This window comes from Tauraco erythrolophus, chromosome 24 (genome assembly GCF_009769465.1).
Source record: "Tauraco erythrolophus isolate bTauEry1 chromosome 24, bTauEry1.pri, whole genome shotgun sequence".
Lineage (NCBI taxonomy): Eukaryota > Metazoa > Chordata > Aves > Musophagiformes > Musophagidae > Tauraco > Tauraco erythrolophus.
This window is the reverse complement of record NC_141488.1, coordinates 2,598,179-2,620,537: the sequence shown is the minus strand read 5'-3', so window position 1 is coordinate 2,620,537 and position 22,359 is coordinate 2,598,179. Positions and strand designations below refer to the sequence as shown.

Below are 22,359 nucleotides of genomic sequence, written 5' to 3'. Positions count from 1 at the left end.
CCCTTCCAGCCTTCCTCACTTCTGAAACTGTAACGGATTTAAGTGCCGGGATTACAACTTAACACCAGCTGAGCGAACCGAGGTTAAGCTTGAGTGAATAAAAAAATTGTATTATAGAACTTCAGACTATTAAATGGGGAAAAAAATGGAACGAAGAAGATTAGGGAAGCAGCTAAGAAAAGCAGCATTTAAAAGATTAAGCTTGGAGGGTTTTTTTAATGCAAGCTCAAAAGATTAAGTCCACTTTTTTCCAAAAGATGATGATTTTGGGTGGCCTTGATACTTTCCACAGCCAACTCATTAAATCATGAAGAGCTTTAATTTCTGCCACTGCTCAACAGCTGGGGCCCTTTGTGTAGTCCCAACAGGACCAAAAAAAGCCCAAGACCATCAAACCCACGAGTTGAAACTCTACCCTTCGAGCAGGTCAGAGAAAGTGGCTCATGAAGCAAGGTTGGCCCAGCCTTCTTCAGACATGTGGTCCCTTCTTCACAGTATCCTCATCCTCCACAGCTGGGACGGACCCAAGAAATGGGTGTACACACACACAAACACACACACATACTCTCTACACCATCTGCCTTTCAGCACCACCATCCAAAACATCCAACAGGACCATCTTCTCCAAACTAAAAGAAACAAAATGATGATGATTTTTTTGGCTGACATCTCTAAAATGGGGATTTTTAGGGCTGGCACAGGGGCTCTGCTCACTACCCTGAAGTAAAATCACGTCAGTGTTTTGGGTCACAGTCCCTGCATTGTGCACCCCGAGGGAGTGCAGCCCAAACTTCACATCTTCGCAACCACGAGGTCCCATCCAGCCATCATACGCAGTGCAATGAAAATTTACAGGGATTTAATTTCATATATATATATATATATGTAACTGTGTAGGTATGTGAGAGTGTGTGTGTGCACATATATATAAAAAAATATGCGTTTGGCCTCCCAAATTCCTAACATAAAGAAGCACTGCTGTCTTGTAGCCTCCACCAGGGTCATAAATCCCTATATCCACTAACACCCTGAGGGGACAAAGCATCACTGTGTCTGTGCAGGTTAATTCACAATGCAACAGAGTCAAAGCAACTGATTTTTTGTTCCTTTTTCTCATTCAAATTGCTCTAAGAGCAAAGCCAAGGTCTCCATGGGACACCATCGAGATAGCAACCATCGTGAAAACAGAGCTCCTTGACTGCATCGCAAACAGCGCTTCAGCTAATTAAAAGCCAACTCACTGAAATATCTAATTGACTTTTCTCTGCAGAGAGATTGCTCCAAAAAATCTAGCCTTTCTAGAAGGCACAGTTGGGCTCTGGGTCAGGCTCTGCTGCTCTGCACCTTTGGTAGCCTCAGAGGGGAAACTGCTGCACTTGGGTGATGATGGCTTCCAGGATCTATTGCTCTCAGGCTCCTGGGTGCCCCGCGGGTTATACTGGAACTTAAGCAACAACAAAAGAAACACAAACCATCCATCCTGGGTCTTGTATAAGATATGTAGCAGCCAACCTGCCCTGGGGCTGACCGGGGAGGAGGGAAAACCACCGCTTTGCCTCACCTTCCTCACCTTCTGGGTGCAAGTAGCCTGGCAGGGACCCCTGCCCGACCCCCGAGGGGTCGTTTCTTTTCTTATGCTGCATCTCACGCCTTGTCGAGTTTTGTCGTCCCCTCTGGAGGAACTGGAGAGAGGATTTAGCTTCTCCGTTTCCAACTCCTCTCCCTGCCAACTCCCCACCAAGCAACGTCCCGCTCCGTTTCAAAACCAATGCTGTCGGTCGTACTGCGCAAGCTGAGTTTTATTGGTCACAGTGAAAACCCAGCAAAAGCAAGGTCCCTTCTCAACCAAACCCCTCAGCGGCCGGCGACACGTGATGTTTATAAGGTTTAAGGTCTCTGGCTGTGCACAGCGACGCAGTGAAGAAAGGTGGTGGCAGGAGGGGAGCAGCATGAGATGCCCCAATGCACCTTCTTGCTGCTCCACAAACTCTCCGAAGAGTTGATCTAAAGAGATCATTTCCAGCATACTGGCCATGTTTGTAATTTTATTTTTTTCTTCCCCACTCCAAGAGCAAACCCTGGGGCATCAGGTATTCCAGCCCCTTGTGCTTTTTTTCAAGGTTCGAAGCGTATTTGAGAGTTGCGTCCTCTCTTCAAATAGAAGCAGTGAGCAAGGTAAGTCCTGCAAAGCAACCAACCCCATTCAAAAAGAGAATAAAAAATAAAAATGGGAGGGAAGGAAAGAAATCTCCCTTCTTTCTGAAGGGAACAAAAAAAAAGAAGATAAATCCAAACCAACCCCCCTGCACCCCAGGGCTGGTAGAACGTGTCCGGATCCCAGAGTCTGTTGTGTTGGTGGGAAAAGCCCAGTGACCTCCAGCTGCCGTTGGCAGCCTGATCGTCCTGTCCCGCGCTTGCCAGGGCGCTCCCTGGGCACGGGTTCCTCGGCGTTGGCTTCTTGCCCCGTCCACCCCGCTGCGGAAAGGCCAGCGGTACTCGGTCTGAACTCGGCGATGCTCTGGGCACTTGGTTTTTCGTCATGCCACAGATGTGTTTTCTCCTTTCGCTGTTGCGGGTTTTGCTTTTTAAATTCACAGTCTGATCCAAAAAAGAGAGAGACAGAGAGAGAGAAAGAGAAAGACTGGATGAAGTAGAGGAGGAGGGAGAGTTTGAAGTGGGAGGGAGGGAGCACGAGGCACGCCAGGTTCTCCTTCTACGCGTAAAACTCCTCCTGCTTGTCGGGCTTCTGGTACGTCACGTTGGCTTGCTTGGGCTCCTCCAACGTGTAAACTGCCTTCGTCCTTCTTCTTCATCCGGTAGATGAGCAGCATGACCAGGAAGGCAGCGAAGAGGGCTCCCACCACGCCGCCCACGATCACCGCTGCAACACAGAGAAGAGGCACAGCCGTCAGCGCCGCCCCGCAGACCCAGCCTGGCTTTCGGCAAAAATAATTTGGGGGGCATCATTTCGGATTCTAACTTGGTTTTTTGCTTTGCAAGATTAAGAGAGTTGAGGTTGTTCAGCCTGGAGAAGAGAAGGCTCCGGGGAGACCTTCCAGCACCTTCCAGTACCTAAGGGGCTACAAGAAAGCTGGAGAGGGGCTTTGGACAAGGGCGTGGAGTGACAGGACAAGGGGCAATGGCTTTGAACTGAAAGAGGGGAGATTTAGATTGGATCTAAGGAAGAAATTCTTGACTCTGAGGGTGGTGAGACACTGGACCAGGTTTCCCAGAGAAGTTGTGGCTGCCCCATCCCTGGAAGTGTTCAAGGCCAGGTTGAATGAGGCTTTGGGCAACCTGATCTAGGGAAAGGTGTCCCTGCCCACGGCAGGGGGCTTGGAACTAGATGATCTTGAAGATCCCTTCCAACCCAAACCATTCTGTGATTCTGTGATTCTCCTGACATCTATGGTTACGAAAAATAAAAATAAGAGTGAGGGGCTAATGCAATTGTGTGATTCAAGGAGCTTCAACAAGGCTGTAACCTCGTGCGAGGAGGATGCAGAAAGTCCCCCAAAGAGCTGCTCATCTGAGTGCCTGCCAGCATCCACCACGCTCAGCTGAAGACCACCAGAACAATAGCTGCTTTGCCATGCCATCACCTCCATCTCCCTTCAGCTGGTGGTGAGACACTGACACCTCTGCCCCGTCTCTGATGTCCCTCTGGGACAAGTGGCCCTCCCAGGGGCCCACTCTCCTCCTCAGCAGTCAGAGGTGGTTGGGTGGTATTCAGCCAGCACCGTGTAGCACAACCTTTCCACTAACATCCTATTTTTTTTCTGGAAATCCATCTCAGCAAAGCAAATTAGGCACAGCTCTGCACTCTCTCAGCAAAGACAAAGACCCCTGGGAATCCCCCAGCACAGGCCCTGGACCTATTTTGGCAGGTGAGTGTGGGTTATCTCAGCCTCCATCCTACCCCGATGTCCTGCCAAAGACCAACCCCTCTCCTGGGCCATGGCCAGCCCAGCTGTCCACCCCTCCCACAAACACATCAACTCTTCCCCTACAAGCCCATGGCCTCCAGTCTCACCTATCAACACTTCTTTCCTCTCCAGGATGTTTTTCTGGGGGAGCTGAGCAGCCGAGTTACCGGAGTCTATCGTGTTGTCGATCAGCCCTGGTCTCTGCGTTCTTGCCCAGCCCAGGTCCCGACGGCGGTTGTCACCACAGCCATCACCTCGTTACCGAGCTCGGGACGAGTCGTCTCTTCCTCCTCCCGGATCTCAAAGTCCCCGCTGGGGCCGCTGCTGACCGGGACCTCCAGCTCGTTGTCGAGGACTGTCGTCACTTCCCCTGGCTCCATCTGGGAAGAAAGGACAAGATGGAGCAGGGGACAAGGACCAAAGGGTGGTTCCTGCCTCCAGCAGCTCTGATGTGTCCAGAGGAAGGGCATCACAGTACCGATGACAGGGTGGCCCTCTCCACAGGATCATGGGGGATAACATTGGGATGTCCCTTCCCTGTGTCAATGAAGTGGACGGTTATATTGCAGCAAGCAACACAACCCCACATCTCGATGGTCACCAAAGGCTGAGGCCACTGTGGCTGAGCTGGACCATTCTCGTCTGTCCCCATCCCGGGTGCCCTGGAGATGCACAAACTCTCACCTGTTTGCTGCAGCTTCCCCTAAGGAGAGACCCTCATCCCAGACCCTCATTTGGGCTCTCTGCCCCCAGGGTAGACTGATGGCCGACTGAAACATCTCAAAGATGCCTCCTTGCTAGACATGAAGTGATGCAACCGTTGTGCTACAGCAACTTCACAAGCGTAAGGATCAGATGCCATCAGATGAGCCCACAGGGGTCCTTTCCCTCTCCTTTTTCTCTCTTCAACCTGCTCCTACAGTTGCAGCCCTGTAGCACAGGGCAGGAGCAGGAAGATGGGTCCTTCTCACCCAGGACATGGAGCCAGACCAGCTCCTTGCCGCGGTCCTTGACCAAGCCCCCTTGGCAAGGAGGAGAACCCAGCCAGGACGGCAAACATGGGCCAGGCAGATGAGCTGCTCCATCCCCCTCCAGCCCAACCCTGACCTATTCATTGCCTCCTGCGCATCCCCATACCTGCAGCTCCCTCAGGGCCAAATCCTGACCTTCCCCCTTGTCCCATCAGCCTGACCTGCTACGTGTCCACATCCTGAGCTGGACGGCACTGAGCATCCCCAAGCAAAACCTCCCCGAGATCCCTCCTCTGCGGGGCAAACAGCTCCCTCCTCAGCTGCCTCGGGATGTTACAAACCAGGATGAGCAAAGCGCTCGATGGGTCGAAGCCGGGGCGGACGAGGAGCCCTCTCCATGTCAGGCTGCCCCCGGCACGAGCGCACGGCTCGCTGCTTCCCACAAGCGAGCGTTTGTGTGACAGAGATTAATTGCAGGTCAGCGAGAGCCCCGAGCGCTGCGCACACACACACGTACGCAGAAAAGAGGGACCAGTTTAGACGAATCACTCCACCTTTCAGTCAAAGCGGTTTCCAAATGGCCCCCGAGGGGCTCTGAACGAGAGATGGATCAGCGGATCAAATCCCCTGCTCGGGACACCCGACGGGCTGGGAACGCACCGTCACGCTGTAATTGCGGAGCGTTTGGGCCTCCCACTGACGGGCTGTAAGTTGGGGAATGGTGAGCCTGGACACCGAACCTGGAGGACAGCCACTCTTTCCCCACGGGGTGGTGGAACCCCCAGCCCTGCTCCCCTCCTGCCTGGGGAAGCTGCTCTGGAGCATGGGGGACACATGGTATACGCCTGGGTGCCCTTCTCAGCTCTCATGCCAATCCCACCACGATGCTCTGCCCGTGCTGAACCCCCCATCCTTTAATCTCCCTTCTCCAGCTCCCCAAATGTTCCACTCTCCGCAGTGCTGGGAAGAGCCCAACCTGGCTTGACTGCCCTCTGAGCAACTGGCTAAGGATGGATCAACCCCAAAGGCTTCCCATCACCATCACTTGGCTTCAAACACTGCCCACGAGCCCTTCAGCAGGTGAGAAGGGCTCCTGCCTCCTACCTGGGGGGCTTCTGTGGGCGGCAGCGTGGCAGGACTGGATGGCAAGGCAGTGCTTTTTTCTGTGAGGTCTGCAGTCCTGGAGGTGCTTGGTTTTGGCAGAGACCTCGGCTTAGCTGTGCTGGTGGGGACAAGCCGTGACGTGACCACCTCTGTTGGTGTGCTGGTTTCAAGGATGGAGGTGGTGGGTGTCTCCAGGGTGGTGGCCCGGGTGGTGGCTGCCTTGGTGACAAAGGGGGGCAAGAACCTCCGGATAGTGGTGGGCTTGGCAGTGGCCATGGTGGTGCTGGTGGTGGTCGTGGCCGCGGTGGTGGTGGTGGTGGCCGTGGTTGTTGTGGTGGTGGTCGTGGTGGTAGGGGAGTCGCTAGTAGTGGTACTGGTGGTGGTTGCTTTCCAACTGGGGATCACTGGTGTCTCTGTCATCCTGGGCATATACAAGATGCTGGTTGTCTGCTCGGGGGTGGTGTCCTCAACAGGGAATGGTTCAAAGGGGGTTGCCACGGGCTGCACCAAGGTGATAGGCAGCACGGCCGCCGTGGTGGGGAGCGTGACGGACGTGTCCGTGGTGAGGCTCACTGCTGTCTCAAGCCCCGACTCCTGCTCGAAATCTGAAAGAGAGGGAGAAGAGTGAAGGGTGAATCTGCTGCTGCCCCAACATTTCCCAGGGCTGACATGGACCTGGCCTCACCCCAAAAAAAACGACAGCATGGACTGTTTTGAGGCTCAACAGAAACCAAGGGCTGCAAATTCTCATGTGTGGGGGGCTTACATCCCACAGCAAGGCCCTCTCCAGTCCCACCAAACCCACAGCCAGGCACCCCAGGGACCCTTCCCCAGGAACCCCGCAGCTACTCACACCCCGAACCGGAGCCTGAGTAGACATCGTCCAGTTCATCATCCCCAAAGGGGTCATCGTCCCCGGAGCCCTCCAGGTCACAGGCCTCTCATAGTTCTCGTTGCGCCAGCGCTGAGCCTGCAGCCAAGCAGAGAGACACACGTGAGCAGCTCCAGCCTGACCAAATCAAGACCAGTGCCTGCACAGATACCCCCAGACAGCTCTCGGGGGACCACACACGGGTTTAAACGGGCCAGGGAAAAGCAAGACTGAGAGTGCAGGAGTGCAGGTATCACTCTCCATCTGAACCATGGTGTTCGTGACAGAATCATGTTTTTTTTTCCCCAAAACAATTCACTGCTGCAAATCCAGTACCTGAAGGGGGCCTACAGGAAAGCTGGAGAGGGACTTTTACAAGGGTATCTGGTGATACGACAAGGGGCAATGGATTTAACGGAAAAGAGGGGGAGATTTCGATGGGATCTAAGGAAGAAATTATTCCCTCTGAGGGTGCTGAGGCACTGAAGCAGGTTGCCCAGAGAAGTTGTGGCTGCCCCATCCCTGGGAAGTGTTCAAGGCCAGGCTGGATGAGCTTTGAGCAACCTGGTGTAGTGGAGGGTGTCCCTGCTCATGGCAGCGGGGTTGGAACTGGATGATCTTGCAGGTCTCTTCCAAACCAACCATTCTAGGATTCTATTCTATGATTCTATCTTTCCAAACACGCTGACATTTTGTGGAGTGCTCACATTGACTCCGATAACATTTCCCACGGAAACAAGCCCTCTGGAAAAGGGCGGAAAAAAAAATGACAACTGCTTTTGGAAACTGTTAGAAAAATTACCAGTTCGGTTCTCCAGCTTGCTGTTGTTTTGTTTGAGCTGATTTTCCTGCGATTCCTGGCACAGGTGTGACAGTAACACACACCATCAGCTGCCATAGCTTGGAAAGTCTCAATATGAAGCAATATCAGCCTTCAAATATTCCACTGCTGCTAAAACTTGAAGAGCCCTTGCTTGTAGGGCTCTTAAACATCTTGTTTTGCAGATCAAAGCGTCTCCTGTTTGTGTCGCAAGGAAACAGTTTGACACTCATTACAACTCAACAAGGAGGCTTTGATCTGCAAGACAGCATCAGATGTTTCAAGATGTAGCAAGCCAGGCTAGCACTTAAATTTAAGATAAAGGGGTTGAAGGGTCCCCTTCACCCATTACAGCGTTTTCTTGACAATAGCTCCGAGTTTCTTTGTTTTCATCCCAGATTGGAACAAAAAGGAGTTTTGAAAAGCCAGAAGGTCCCATGACATAGAAATTTGGGATTTATTTCGCATTTTGTCCCCACATCTCCTCCTCGAGCCCATCAGCTGGCAAGGGAGAGGAAACCTGGCAGCCCTTGGCCGCAGCAGGATGCTCGGGCTGGGAGGTGGGAGAACACTTCCCAGGGGCTGCGAGCTCATTGCCACAGTGCTGCCCAAGCCAAGGAGCTGTCTGTTGCCCCAACCCTACCTCTGTAGTCACGGGGTGCTGCAAATGTGCCACTTGTGTCATCTGCCCACGGTGACAGCGTGAGCACGTTCCTGGGGACATGAATCTCTCGGGAAGGTCAAGGGGAGTTGGGCTTTTAAGTGTCTGTCTCTCCTGAAAGTGCTGCTGAGCTTTTCTGGCTGGATCTATTCCGTTATCTCCAGCGGCCGCAGTGCTCTCCGCTATCACCGCAGCCACTCGTCATGCCCTGCCAGTCTCCAACGCGCCGCGCGCTTTCCGTATCACTGGGAAGATTCAGTCATTGCCCCAAAGATAACGCAACATCCCGGAGTTTCAACTACACGGTCACCAGCAGCTCACTGGAGAAGTCTGGTGTCCACCAGAATTAATCCGCAGGGAACTGGGAGTCGCATGGCCCCTTGATGAGCCACAGAGGCCAAACCCCACTGCACCACGAGGCTGAGGATGGGAGCGATGTGCTCTGAATGTGGGAGTCAGCACCCATCGACCCTGCAGAGATGCTGGGAAGCCCAGCAATGGCCACAGTGTGGGGAAACAGCCTGGAGAGAGGAGAGATCAGGAGAGATGGATGGAGGCAGGAGGTAGTCAAGAGAGAAAGGAACATGTCCCTGCGAGGCAAAAGCTTGCTTTCTCTCCCTGGAAATTGTGCTGGGTTTGCATGGCAAGGTTTTGGTAGTGGTGGGGCTACAGAGGTGGCTTCTATGAGAAGCTGCTAGAAGATTCCCCCATATCTGATAGAGCCAGTGCCAGCCAGCTCCAAGATGGACCCATCACTGGCCAAGGCCATCAGCAACGGTGGAAGCTCCTCTGGGATAACATAGTTCAGAAGGGAAAATAAACCCTGCAGAACTGCATTGGAAAAGAGGAGAGAGAATGTGTGAGAGCAACTCTGCAGACACTCTGCAGTGAAGGAGGGGGAGGAGATGGTCCAGGCACTGGAGCAGAGATTCCCCTGCAGCCCGTGGTGAAGACTATGGTGAAGCAGGCTGTCCTGCAGCCCATGGATGTCCATGGTGGCGCAGAGGTGCACCTGCAGCCCACAGAGGACCCCACACTGGAGCGGGTGGATGCCCGAAGGAGGCTGTGACACCGTGGAAAGCCCATGCTCGAGCAGGTTTCTTGGCAGGACTGGTCACCCCACGGGGGAACCACACTGGAGCAGTTCATGGAGAACTGCCTCCCATGGGAGGGACCCCATACTGGAGCTGGGGAAGAGTGTGAGGAGTCTTCCCCCTGGGGAGGAAGGAACGGCAGAAACGTGTGATGAGCTGACCGAAACTCCCATTCCCCTGCACTGTGGAGGGCGAGGAGGCAGAGAATTCAGGAATTAAAATTAAGCCTGGGAAGAGAAACGAGGGCTGAGGGGAAGGTGTTTTAAGATTTAATGTTCTCATTACCCTACTCTGATTTTGATTGGTAATAAATTAAATGAATTTCCCCAGTCAAGTCTGTTTTGCCCATAACAGTAATCGCTGAGTGATCTTCCTGGTCTCATCTCAACCCACCAGCCTTTTGTTTTATTTCTCTGCCCTGTCCAGCTGAGGAGGGAAGCGATAGAGCAGCTTTGGTGGGCACCAATGGGTGACAAGTGAGATGAACTCAGTGCTGCTGAATTATTTTAAATACTCTTTTTCTCTGAGCTATGGAGGAATGGGCTTCAACTCCTGGAGAGGAGGTGGTAAAAAGTAGGGAAAAACTGATGCACCAAGGATCAGCCCAAGTGATTTCGCTAAAGAAGTGATGTCTCGCCTATAAACTGGTGTGCAACAACAAAATGAATAAAATGCAATAACAAATAAGATGCCCAGATGGGATTTGCTGTAGCCCAGGGGGAAGGCAGTGGACGGAAGCAAAAGATCTCAAGAACCATCCTTGTTTCACCATGCAAGTTTTCCTTGAAGCCCCTGTACTGACTCCAAAACCTTTGGGGCAAAGTCCCTCCTGGGTCAGCAGGACAAAGCTATGGAGCTATGGAGCTCACTTACTGTGAGATGGCCCATCCAGGACTTCTCTGTCCCTGTGGCCAGTGCAGGGAAGCCAGGGACCAGGAGATCCTGGGGGACACACAGGGGCTGGTTCAGTGTCTGTTGAAGGCTGATGGGGTGCACTACTCATAGGAGCCCACCAAATTATGAGACGCCACCAAAAACTTATGGGAGAGCAAGGAAAAATGGCAAGGTTTGAGGGGTGGGAGGAAGAAATGTTTGGACTTGCTCTTACTTGCCTTTTGATTTTTTTACACCAAAAATATTGAGGTTCACCAAGAATGAGAAGACACTCCCCAGACCACCCCTCATCCCTGCCAGCTCACTCGGGCAAGCTCCCCGAAGGCGGGATTCTCTCTGCGTGACCGACAAAGCCTCGCCGTAATGGGAGCACATGGCCCAGCTCCATCGAGCCAGTTTCTCCCTTAAATTGGAACCAGACAAGGCAGCTCCAGCCCTGACACCCTGGATCCCTGTCATTGAACCAGGAAATGAAAATGGAAGTGCGTGGTCCCAGCACTCCATCCATCCATCCATCCATCCATCCATCCATCCATCCATCCCACAGGGTGGAGAGACTCAGCAGAAGCGGTGCATGTCCTGGATCTGCTTTGCCCGGGAGGAGAGCCTGGAGCAATGCAGTGAGAGTAAATAGGTAGATGCCAATGATAACTGCCTAGTCCCAAATCCAAAAGCAGACCTTCCCAGGAGAATAACATCCCTGTGTTTTGCTCAAACAGCAACTGAGCCCAGCACCCCCCTGCTCAGCCCATGGCCAGGGAGGAGTATCCAGGGACCACTGCCCAGCTCCAGCATCCTCCTGGGGTCACGGACCAATGCTGTGCTCCAACCTGCAGCATGAGGCCCTCAACATGATGCAGAGATTTGGAGTTGGAAGCCCTTCCTCCAGGTCTTCCTCCTCCCAGATCCACATCCCCTGCACTGTGCCAACACCATCGCTGCCTCCAAGTTGAGGGAGCATGATCTGTGCCACAGCCCCACAGGGATCCATCTCCCGGAGCCGCTGACTGCAGCAGGAACAAACTTCACAGCAATAAAACACCTTGCGGGGCCAAAACTCGCGCTCTGGAGACAACTCCCCTGATGTGAGAGGACATCTTGCCTACGCCTGCCCCCCGCACGCCAGCCTGCGGTGAGAGCAGAGATGTTCTCAGCCAGGTTTTGCCCTAAGTGGACTCCAGAGGATTGGTGGAGTTTATACCAAGGAGGGACTATGGCCCCAACCCAGCTCCAGCTGCTGCCTGGCCAGCTCAGTGCACGTAACACCAGCTCCCGCATGACCATGCTGCAATATTGGCAAAGCTGCGTGTTCTCGCTGCTCAGGGACGTGAAACGGGAGTTCAAGTGGGATGGCAGAGAATTTCTCTTCTCTTGCTCGGCCCCAAGTCTCCCAAGGCCGCCCCAGAGCGCTCCTGCGTGCAGGGCGAGCTGGTGATACAAAACCATGGCAAGCAGCAACAGATGTTGGGTAACCCTTTGCTCCTCTCCAGCATCCTTCATCTCAGGATTGCATCCGCCCAGCGTAAAACCTGGAATAACCACACAGCCAGGACCAGGCATGGGGGGGACCCCAAGCTTCACAAAGATTCATTGATAAGACTCGTGAAACATCTCCAGGTGTTCCCAGTGCAGAGTCTGGGACACGATTATTCCCAAAAAAGCCCCCATGCCACTCCACTCCCAAGGCACTGATGTAAACCTCCTCCTGGCCAGGCTGCCCCAGCTGCAGCCCTGATGGGATGAGGTCAGGCTCACACAATAAATCTTGGGAACAGCCGGTGTTTATTTGGCTTTACTGCTGCTGAGATCGTTAATACTCCATGTGCAGCAAGCCCCGCAGCCGTGCACCGGCCCCCAGCCTCCCCCCAGCATCAAGGGGGGCTGCTCCCCTTGCATGGCTGGGACGAAGCAGAGAAGAACGGGGATTTTGCCAGCCCAGGAAATCACAAATCACACCGGATGGCAGCTCCCACCTCCCAACCTGTGGCTGCCTCCCCATCCGTCACAGCCTGTGTCGCGGCAAAGACACAGCTGCCTGGGTTGTCCTGAAAGAGAACTTCACTCAGACCTCAGACTCGACACGGCAGGCTCTGCGTGAACAGAGCGAGGTTGGAGGGAGCCCACTGGCATGACCCCCCAGGCACGCTGGGTCTGTTCCTTGCAATCCCTGGTCCCCAGAGATGGCGTCACAGACTGTCCCGACCCCACTGCAGGAGGGATATGGCTGATGCCCCAGCGGGAACCCCAGTGCTGGGCTGTGAAGCCTGTGAAACCACCGAGGACTGCCAGTCCCAAGAGAGGGTTTTCCATGGCACGGAATTTCATAGAATCACAGAATGGTTTGGGTTGGAAGGGACCTTCAAGACCATCTAGTTCCAACCCCCCTGCCATGGGCAGGGACACCTTCCACTACACCAGGTTGCTCAAAGCCTCATCCAACCTGGCCTTGAACACTGCCAGGGATGGGGCAGCCACAACTTTTCTGGGCAACCTGCTCCAGTGCCTCACCACCCTCAGAGGGAAGAATTTCTTCCTTAGATCTCATCAAAATCTCCCCTCTTTCCGTTTAAAGCCATCGCCCCTCGTCCTGTCACTCAAATCCCCTCCCTCAACCTGCTGGCCACGCTGCTTTTGATGCAGCCCAGGACACAGTTGGCTTTCTGGGCTGCCAGCACACGTTGCCGGCTCATGTTGAGCTTCTCATCACCCAACACCCCCAAGTGCTTCTCCTCAGGGCTGCTCTCCATCCATTCTCCACCCAGCCTGTGCTTGTGCTTGGGATTGCCCCGACCCACATGCAGGACCTTGCACTTGGCCTTGTTGAACTTCATGAGGTTCTCACAGTTCCACCTCTCCAGCCTGTCCAGGTCCCTCTGGATGGCATCCCTTCCCTCCAGCGTGTCCATCAGAGCACACAGCTTGGTATCATCAGCAAACTTGCTGCGTGTGCACTCAATGCCGGCACTTTCATGCCTGCCTGGGGCTGGGGGTCAGGCAAGCTGCATCCGCATCCTTGATCCTGCAGTCGGGATGGAGGGACATGCTCACAGTCCAGCCCTCTCCGGGTGTCTGATATAAATGTGGGCCAGATGGGCAGAGGCTCCTCGGGGCAGGGAGGAAATCCCAGCGGATGCTCGTCCCAGCCCCAGTGCTGCCCTGCCCCGTGCCAGCCCTGCTCTGCCCTGCCTGCAGCGGGATGCCAAGTGCCACGATCAGCCAGCTCAATCCAAGGGCCAGCACCTCCCATCCACACAATTAAAAGTTCCCAGCTAATGGCTCCTGGCAGGGGGTTTCGCTAACCAGCTCAGCCCTGCTTCCCCCGGCTGGGCTTCATTAGGGAAATTAAACCGGGGGTCACAGCAAAGCTGCTGGAGGCACCGGGGCCCTGGGGGGCTGCATGGCCTTTGGCGATGGCCGAGTCCGTGGGAGTTGAAAAGGAGCTGAAAGGTTTAAACGTGCCCCACGAGGTGCTGGGTCCCCACGGGGCCCCGCTCAGGACTGGTCCCACAGAAGGGGAACCACTTGTGCTGCGTTCCCAAGGCTCAACCCATAAGCAGTCACTGCCGCGCCAGCCCCGAGACAGCCCTGGCACCATCCAGACCGCAGTCGCCTGCCCTATCCCCACGCCCCCAAAGTCTGGAAAGGTCACAGATCTGCTGCTATAAAAGCAAACCCAAACGCAAAGCAGCCCACATAGGGCAGGGCAGAAAGTCAAATTTCAATAAATGTTCCTCCAGTGCTCTAAACGACCCCAAATCAGTGCCAGACCAAAAGGATTTGGATGTCAGCAGCTCTGGAGGTGACACAACCACTGCATGCAAGCTCGGATAAGAAAAACATCCCCCTACTTGATCCCAGAGGATCCTTTTTCTCCGCAGGTGCCACGGGGCTGAGCGAGACGAGCAGGCGATGACACCCACCCAGCTGCTCGCTGTCCCCTTCGACGCCTCCGCTCCACAGCTTGGCTGGACGGGCTGGGAACAGTGGCCAAAGGGCGATGGGAGTGCAAATCCCACCCAAATCCTGCCCTAAGAGCCTTGGGAAGCGAGTGAGAGCTCAGGCCCTTTGGCCCAGCACCATCGGAGCTGAGCAGGGAGATCACAGACGTTTCAGTCCCTCTCCGTTGTCTACGCGCATCCGACCCCTCCCAGAACAGTGCACGTGCCATCTCTCCCTCTATCAAGGTGGGTGACACCAGTTTGCAGGTGCAAAATGTAAAGCTCCATTAAAAGGTCCCACTGACACACTCAGCCCTCCCAAGAGCAGCTCCCCACGGTCGTGGGGAAACTTTGGGTACTTACAGTCCTTTTAAGTACCCAGAGGATTTGGGTACTTAAAAGTTGGGGAGACCAAAGCACAGAGGGCACCTGCCCACCACCTCTGAGTACATTACAAACATGCTCCTGCAGATCCCTCTCCACCTTTGGACGATTCCTGGGGGATGAGGACCAGCTGGTTTGGGTCTTCCTAAATTCCCTGCACACTCTTGTTTGCATGTCGCTCCTTCCCTCTGCGGGAAAGATGAGGGTGTTATATTTTGTGGGGTGCTCCCACTCCACAACAAGGCCCTCGCAGAAACTCTTTAAAAAATTCCCAAAACCTGCCTTGAACATTAACCCAAAATGTGCTGAGGTTGCAAAAAAAATCCCTGCTGAGTGCCTGGCTATCACATCAAGAGGAAAGGAGCCTTATAAATCAACCCATCTTTAATCATGGGGAGAAGCTGGCGAACCTCCCTGGGATGCTCTCAGGCCCTTTGCTGGTAGCCATCGGCATGGCAACGGTTGCCATGGAAACCACCTCCTCCATGGCGACGCATCCATCGCTGGTGCAGGGTGATGGGTGGTGTCCTCCAGTGCGTCCACCTGAACCGAGTCTAGGGTCCTCTTCCCGTGGGAAGGAGGAATTAAACGGCCTCATGGGGGGGCTACGGGGGGAGAAGATCCATCTCCGGAAGCACGGAGGAGCTCCTAGGGGGAGCAGTCTGGGCCAGCGGAGAAATCCCAGCTCAAATCCTGGCATCTGCTGTCTGCGGGACTTTGCAGAGGGTCAGAGCATCCCTCCCTACCCCAGCAGCCCTGGCCAGGATTTATCTGCCCCGGGCCGGGTGGCGGAAGCGACCGAAGGCTGTGGATGTTTCTAGCCCTCCTGGCTGTGGACAGAAGCTCGAGAGTTTTCCCTGAAGGAATCAGAAGGGAAATAAAAAAGGCTTCAATTCCATGGCTTCTGAGGCAGTTGGGATGCAGGCTTGGTTCACACCCAGAGCTTGGGCTGGTTGGTGATGGGGGACAAAGCCAGGTGGTAAAATCCATTCCCTGGCACACCTAAAGCTCACTGGCCGTGTGCATGGAGAGCAGAGCCGAGCAGCCCCGAGGCGAAGCGAACCCCAGAGAAGCATCGCAGCCCGAGGAGCCCACGCGCCTCCAACCCAGTCTGGCCACAGCCTCCAGCACCACGCTGGGGTTTTGGACACAAAGGCTCTTGCTGCAGGGAGAATTGGCACGGCAAGCTGGGATGGAGGGGATTTTATCCTGTGATATGGATGTCCTCGGTCATCCAGTAGCCACTAGCACAACTCTGGGGCAGGAGATGGGGCCAAGGCAGGGGAAGCGATGCAGGAGCAGAGCATCAGCAGGGACACAGGGGACCAGCCTGCTCCACATCCTGACAGATGGACAGTTAAAGAGGAAAAGGAAGATGGAATCAGTGTAAAAGCAGCCTGGAGAATGGAATGGTGCAGGTGAGCACGAGGATGTCAAGCAAAGGTTCTTGTTCAGGTCTCTACATCCCATCCCTCTTGCAAAATGAGCAGCAAACCAAAAAGCCAAAGCCACAATGCTTTTGCTAAAGGTCTGTTTGCATTTCAGCCCAGTGAGCAGCTTTGGGAAGCCCAAACCCTCTGCTCCAGCACCCTGCAAGGCCAAGGGGAGAGGACAAGGTGGGTGGGAGATGGCCCTTGCCAGGATGGAGCGATGTGAATGGTGACAGCAGAACCTAAGAGCAAGAGTGACCCAGAGCATGTCCTCCAAGGGAGACGCTGAATCCGGTCATGTTGGAAAGCTCGGAAAGATGCAGCCAAGGTCAGCAATTTGTCAGGGGCCGAAAGCCATTTTCTCCAGGAAAACACATTTAAACTGAGAACATACTGCGGGAAAAGCGTCGATTATTTCTATAATATTTTCCATGGGATATTTTCAGTTAATCACCCTTTGAAAACACCTTTTTGGTGTTTTATACAGAAAAACCTTAATAACTCACCCTAACACATGATTTAGCGATGCTATAAACAGTTGAAATAATATTAACTCACACATAAAGCTGGAATGAAAACATTGTTTCTGAACCTTAAAGACTCCACAATTCTTTTCCCACTACAAAATATCACTGAATTTCCACTCTTCGATCCAAGGCTGCGAGTTAAAAATAAACCCATTGGAAAGCTGCTCCAGACAGCATCTCAGTGTCACCAGGACCTACTGCTTTGGGAAAAGACCTCAGTGTCCCACCATGGTCAGCCCTGGCCAAGTTTTTGCCCGAGGGCTGATGTTCGAGACCACCAAAGCCGCTTGAGACGGAGATGCCCATGGCAAAGCCACGGAGGCTGGGCTAGAAGGCAGAGCCATGGTATGGCTGGAGTTTTGGGGTGCAGGATGCTGGTGGAAACCGGGGGGAAATCATGCTCACAGCCACCAAAGATCCCACTCGCAAAACGTGGTGTGAGCTCGGGCGGGCGCAGTCAGTTATTTTATGCAACTTCATTCTTTCCCAGATTAATTAAGCCCCTGAATAACAGCTGCCTAAACCCCAGTGCATTTGATTTAATAGGCCGGTTGTTTTATGCAAGTAAAATAATCATTAACATTTAGCGAAGAGCAGCAATTACTCTGGCTTTGTATCGATTCTCCGCTGCCAACGCCGTGAGGAGCCGGGCTGGGAGCGGGCACTCCCCGGAACCCGCGCTGGGACGCGGACGCTGGCCAGGGTTTAATCATCACTCGGGCACATAACGAACCACCAGCTCCAGGTAGCCAGGACCAGGCTCAGCTCTTCAAACAGCATCTCCTCCTCCTTGGGATCGGCTGTCTCCACTGTCATTTTTTATCCCAATCCTTTAATGGATTAGTGCCAGATCCTACCCCGCTGCACAATAAATATCCCCGAGCCAGGGCTCGCATGAAAAATAGCAAACCTCCCGATGTAAATTGTTGCTAACACCTCATCTCCCAGCACGCTCCACTTTTACCTCCGGGAGATGGAGAAGAAAAAAAAGAACACACGAAGTCCCCACCTCCTGCAGCACAGGAAACACCAGAGGAGGAGGCACAAAAGAGCCCAGCGAGGCTCCGCCACGTGTTGGCTGGGACCGCAGCAGGCAGCTGAGGTGGCTTCTTGGGGTTCCCCTGGGGCAGCAGGTCCCCTCAAGCCCCAGGGACCACCGTGTTTGGCTCCTGCTGCAGCAGGCAGCAGTTCAAAGCACAGCCCCTCACCCCGCAGCTGTGGGTTTGGCCAGAGCTGATCATAGAATCACAGACTGGTTTGGGTTGGAAGGGTTGCTCCAAGCCTCATCCAACCTGGCCTTGAACACTTCCAGGGATGGGGCAGCCACAGCTTCTCTGGGAAACCTGCTCCAGTGCCTCACCACCCTCAGAGGGAAGAATTTCTTCCTTAGATCTCATTGAAATCTCCCCTCTTTCAGTTCAAAGCCATTGCCCCTTGTCCTGTCACTACACACCCTTGTCCAAAGCCCCTCTCCAGCTTTCCTGTAGCCCCTTTAGGTACTGGAAGGCTGCTGGAAGGTCTCCCCAGAGCCTTCTCTTCTCCAGACTGAACAACCCCCAACTCTCTCAGTCTGTCTCCATAGCAGAGGTGCTCCAGCCCTTGCATCATCTTCGTGGCCTCCTTTGGTCCTGCTCCAGCAACTCCATGTCCTTCTTGTGTTGGAGACTCCAGAGCTGAATGCAGTACTGTGGAGTCCCCAACATGGATGGAGCACTCGGCTGGAAATGATGCTCTTGGCAGATGTGGCAGCAGGACAGGAGGTTTCCCCAAGCCTGGGTGAGCTGGTGTGGGGGCAAAGCCAAACTGGAGCTGGACTCTACAGACCACATCGGTACCCAGGAGTGGGGAGATACCAAAATATCTCAAACCTACAGTGCCCGCTATCCCACAGAGATCCTGCTCATCCAGGCAGGGCAATGGAGACAACCTGCATGGGATGGAGCAAAACCAGCCAGGCTGGCAGGCGGGGATGGGCATGGCTCAGGCAGGCGGAATGCCCACACCCCCAGCCCTGCCGCCTGCCCTCCTCCACCTCCCCACTCCACCTGGGCATGCCCATCTCTTTTCCGCCCCGAAGGATTCACGGTGTGCTCCGGACTCACTAATTCCCGTGGGTTTGCACATTGCCATGGTGACGCAGGCAGCCCAGGATAATCCCACGCCGACCCCACGCCACCGTCCGCGGACGCACACGGTGGGTCTCAGCCCTCCGGCTCCATCCGCTGGTTCCTTCCTGGGACTCGGGAACCGCCACCATTGGCGGGAACTCCCCTTAGTCATTACAGAACCGATTTAATTTGCTCTGCTCCGTAATCCTATTGCAGCTTAACATGCAGAACTGTCTCGAGCTTTTCCCACCTTCCACAAAGGCACATTTCAGAGCTCGCTCCCCTCCCTCACACTCGGCTCTCCAAAGAGCTGCAAAAAAAAAGACTTTATATATATATATATATTTTTTTTTTCCCTGCCCTTCCTCGAGTGCTTGGCACAGGGACTGCTGCTGTGTCTGTTAAACACCTCCCCGGCGGCCTCCTGGCAGCGGGACTTCGCTAATTGGCACCTTGGGATTCACACGTTCCCCGTCTCGCCTCCAGCTCCTCTGCGGAGACCCGACGGCACAGACGGATCCCCCGGGAGCACTCGCCCAACCCGGGAGGAGACAGCCCCATGCTCCGTATCCAGGCCATGGAGATGGAGCTCAGCTCAGACAAAACACCTTCGGTGCTGTTGAGGGACAGGGAGCTATGGACATGGCCACATGCCCAGGTGGCATGTGTAGGGGACAAGTCATCACGTGCCTCAGTTTACCTTCCTGTAAAATAGGTGCAAATAATGCAGGGCAGGGGATGGCAACAGGCAGGGGCTCCTCTCCCGTCCTGGGGGCTCTGGGGACCACAGAGCATCTCTGCAGAGGAGCACCCACGTCTCACACCCCACTGTCCCAGCAGCTCATGGTTCTCTGCTCCCCAACTCCCCCAGACACAACTCTGGGCTGAAAGTCAGAGTTTCCCCATCAGCCTCCCGGGTGAGGGAGAGAGGTCAGCGGGAGAAGTAACCTCTGTGCCATGGGTTATCTCACGTCCGTAGTGCCGGTGGGCAGCACCCTGCGGGAAAGGGCATCGTCAGCCCTTGCCTCAGTTTCCCCCCTTCCCTGAGGACCATGGGGGAAAGGCACAACGTCCTTCCCAACCAGGGCTTGACCTTTTGATGGGGAACTGGGTCCCACAAGCAAGTGCTGGCCTTGGGCCGGATCCTGCAGCCACTGCTGGGCACAGGGTGGAGGGATTTTTCCTTATGGAGGGGAAAAAACCCATCCCCATACAGATCCCAGGAGGTGGAGTTGGAGACAGCATTTGCAAGCTGGGAGGGGAATGAAGAGGAGCCTGCTCGTGGGAAGGGGGCTAGGGGGAGCAGAGCCCTGGTCTCCACTCCTAAGGGGTGCAGAGCTGGGGTGGGTGCTGTGCACTGGGAGCACAGCCGGTGAGACAGACAACCAGTCTGGCTCCAGCCTGGAAAGAGCCATTCCAATGAGCTGGAGGTGCACCGGCTCTGATGGCAATTCTCTTCTCAAGCTTTTTCCCTCCCTTTTCTTTTTTTTTTTTTTTAATTTCCCCTCTTCTTTTTTTTCCCCTTCATTTTTAACCTTTTCCTTTTCCCCTCCATTCCATGCTCCAGAACCCAGGGTGTTGACCAAACCTTTTTGCTCTCCCAAGCAAAGAGATGAAGAGAAAAGGCTCATTTCCTTTGCTGCACAGAGACCACACGTTTGCACCTTAATGCCTCAAAACTAGAAGCAAAAATAAAAAACTCAAATACTTAAGAGTTTTTAAGCCAGACATGAGAGGAGCTCAATGAAAGTTTTACCTGCATGAAGTTTTGTCCCACAGAGAAACAAACCCGATGCCCAGGAGCCACGGGGGCACACAGGTTGAGACAAGAAGAACGAGGGTGCTGCACCTTGCTGAAAAGCAGCCTCCTCTCTCCTAATTACTCCCCTAATTACACCTGAGAGGCTTTCAGTGGGTGAACTAATTACCTCCACTTAAGGTGACACCATCATGCATCCTCCTGCCTGTTGCCCATTAAGGGTGGGTGAAAATAAATTTCTCCCTGGATGTTTTGGCTTCATAAGAGGTTTTCTCCCGACCCAAGGACTGGCCAATTCCTTTTGATGGGTCACTTGGAGGCTGAGCCCTCGCAAAGGCACCGGCAGCCCTGACCATGGCCAAGCGTGAGCCCTGCCGAGCGCTGGGTGGTTTTTGGTGACAGCTTGAGCTCCTCCACACATCCAAATCTCCCCAGCCAGATGGTTGGGCTGATTACACGCTTCCCAGGTCACCCGAGGGCAACGTCAGCATTTCCACAGGCCCACCAGCTTCCGACCGAGGAGAAAATATGTATTCTCCTGGCCTCAGATAGGGAAGGAGCCTTTTTTTTTTTTTTTTCCACCCTATTTGCTGCCAACGGGAGCCCATTTGCTTCCCTTCTCCATGGCCAGGGAAGGATGGACACCACAGCCTGGAGAAAAGCCACCGCCATGCACCCAATGTCCATGATCCCCCTAGAGTGGTCGCGTCTCTCCGGATTCAGTTTTTCTTTTAAACCCCAGTAGCAGAAAGCAGGGAAAAAAAAATAGGTGGTGGGATGGTTTTGACGTACAGTGCTCGGACACTGGTGGCTTTGTTCTCCACCAGCTACGTTGCACGGCCGGAGCGGGGGAAACCTAATCCTGGCCCCTCCTCGCTCGGGTTTCCCAGCTTTTCTGTGTTCAAGCACTGAGGAGGCAGGCAGCAGCACTAACTAAATATTACGGTGGTGCCAACCATCGAGACGCAATGATTTGGTTGGGACTGGATGATCTTTGAGATCCCTTCCAACCCAAACCATTCTAGGACTCAATGATTCTATGATTTGATGCCCGGTGCGTTAAAAGCAAGGAGGGATGGAACGAGGTCTTCCACGCGCTGTGCTCCCACTTATTGGGAGCCCCTAAGATGGGACAGACTGGCAAAGGGGTTAATCCTTGTCGAGACCATCCTGAGGACAAGACCCCAAAGCAAAACTCAATGAGGAATGCAGGGGTGGCCGGGGTGCAGGGATAACACTGGGGCCATCAGGCTCCGGGATGAGGTGCAGTGATTTCCCAGGGCTGATGTGCTGCTATTGCAGAGGGGGGAAGGCATCCGATTTTGGGGGGTAGAGATTTAATCAATCAGTGCTTGAAAGACGCGTACATGCCAAGCGTTGCTTGCTTGACACTTAAATACTCGAATTTTTTTGCACCTTAGGAATAGACTGGCGGGTGGTCAGACAGAGCAACCAGGTGCCAGCGCTGCAAAGGGGGTGCAGAGCCACCAGTTCAGGCTCCTTGCAGGCAGCGAGCGGTTCCCAGCGGATGCGGAAGCGCTTCTCGCTGCCAAAAGTAACCCAATTTCTGCTGTCTGGCCTCATCACTCAGCTCTGCAACGAGAATTACAGCGGGGTGGGGAGTTCACCCCGGACTCCCAGGGAGGAGCGGTGATGCCACGAAGCAGAGAAACGCCATCGGCCAGCCTGGGGCCACATTCTGGCTCTACCCAGTTACTCTGGGCACGACAGCGTTCATCCCGGCCATGAAATTAATTTCAGCTGCATCTTTTGGTCTGCAAAATCAGCCTGCCTCCATCCAAAAGTGTTCAGGAGCAGGTCGATGTTTCCCACCCCCAGCAGATGACCGCGGGAGTGTCTTGATTTAGGAGG

General features: G+C 54.2%; 1 protein-coding gene across 1 annotated transcript in view; it reads right to left on the bottom strand.

The window, feature by feature from the left end:
• Window positions 1–2,713: 2,713 nt before the first annotated feature.
• The window catches only part of SDC3 (syndecan 3), a 45,850-nt gene continuing 26,204 nt past the window's right edge, over window positions 2,714–22,359 (bottom strand). Inside the window, 8 exon segments of the mRNA XM_086625891.1 lie at window positions 2,714–2,788; window positions 2,790–2,881; window positions 4,034–4,121; window positions 4,123–4,161; window positions 4,163–4,306; window positions 6,002–6,606; window positions 6,855–6,935; window positions 6,938–6,971. Of these exon segments, the coding sequence (XP_086482017.1) occupies window positions 2,714–2,788; window positions 2,790–2,881; window positions 4,034–4,121; window positions 4,123–4,161; window positions 4,163–4,306; window positions 6,002–6,606; window positions 6,855–6,935; window positions 6,938–6,971 (1,158 nt within the window).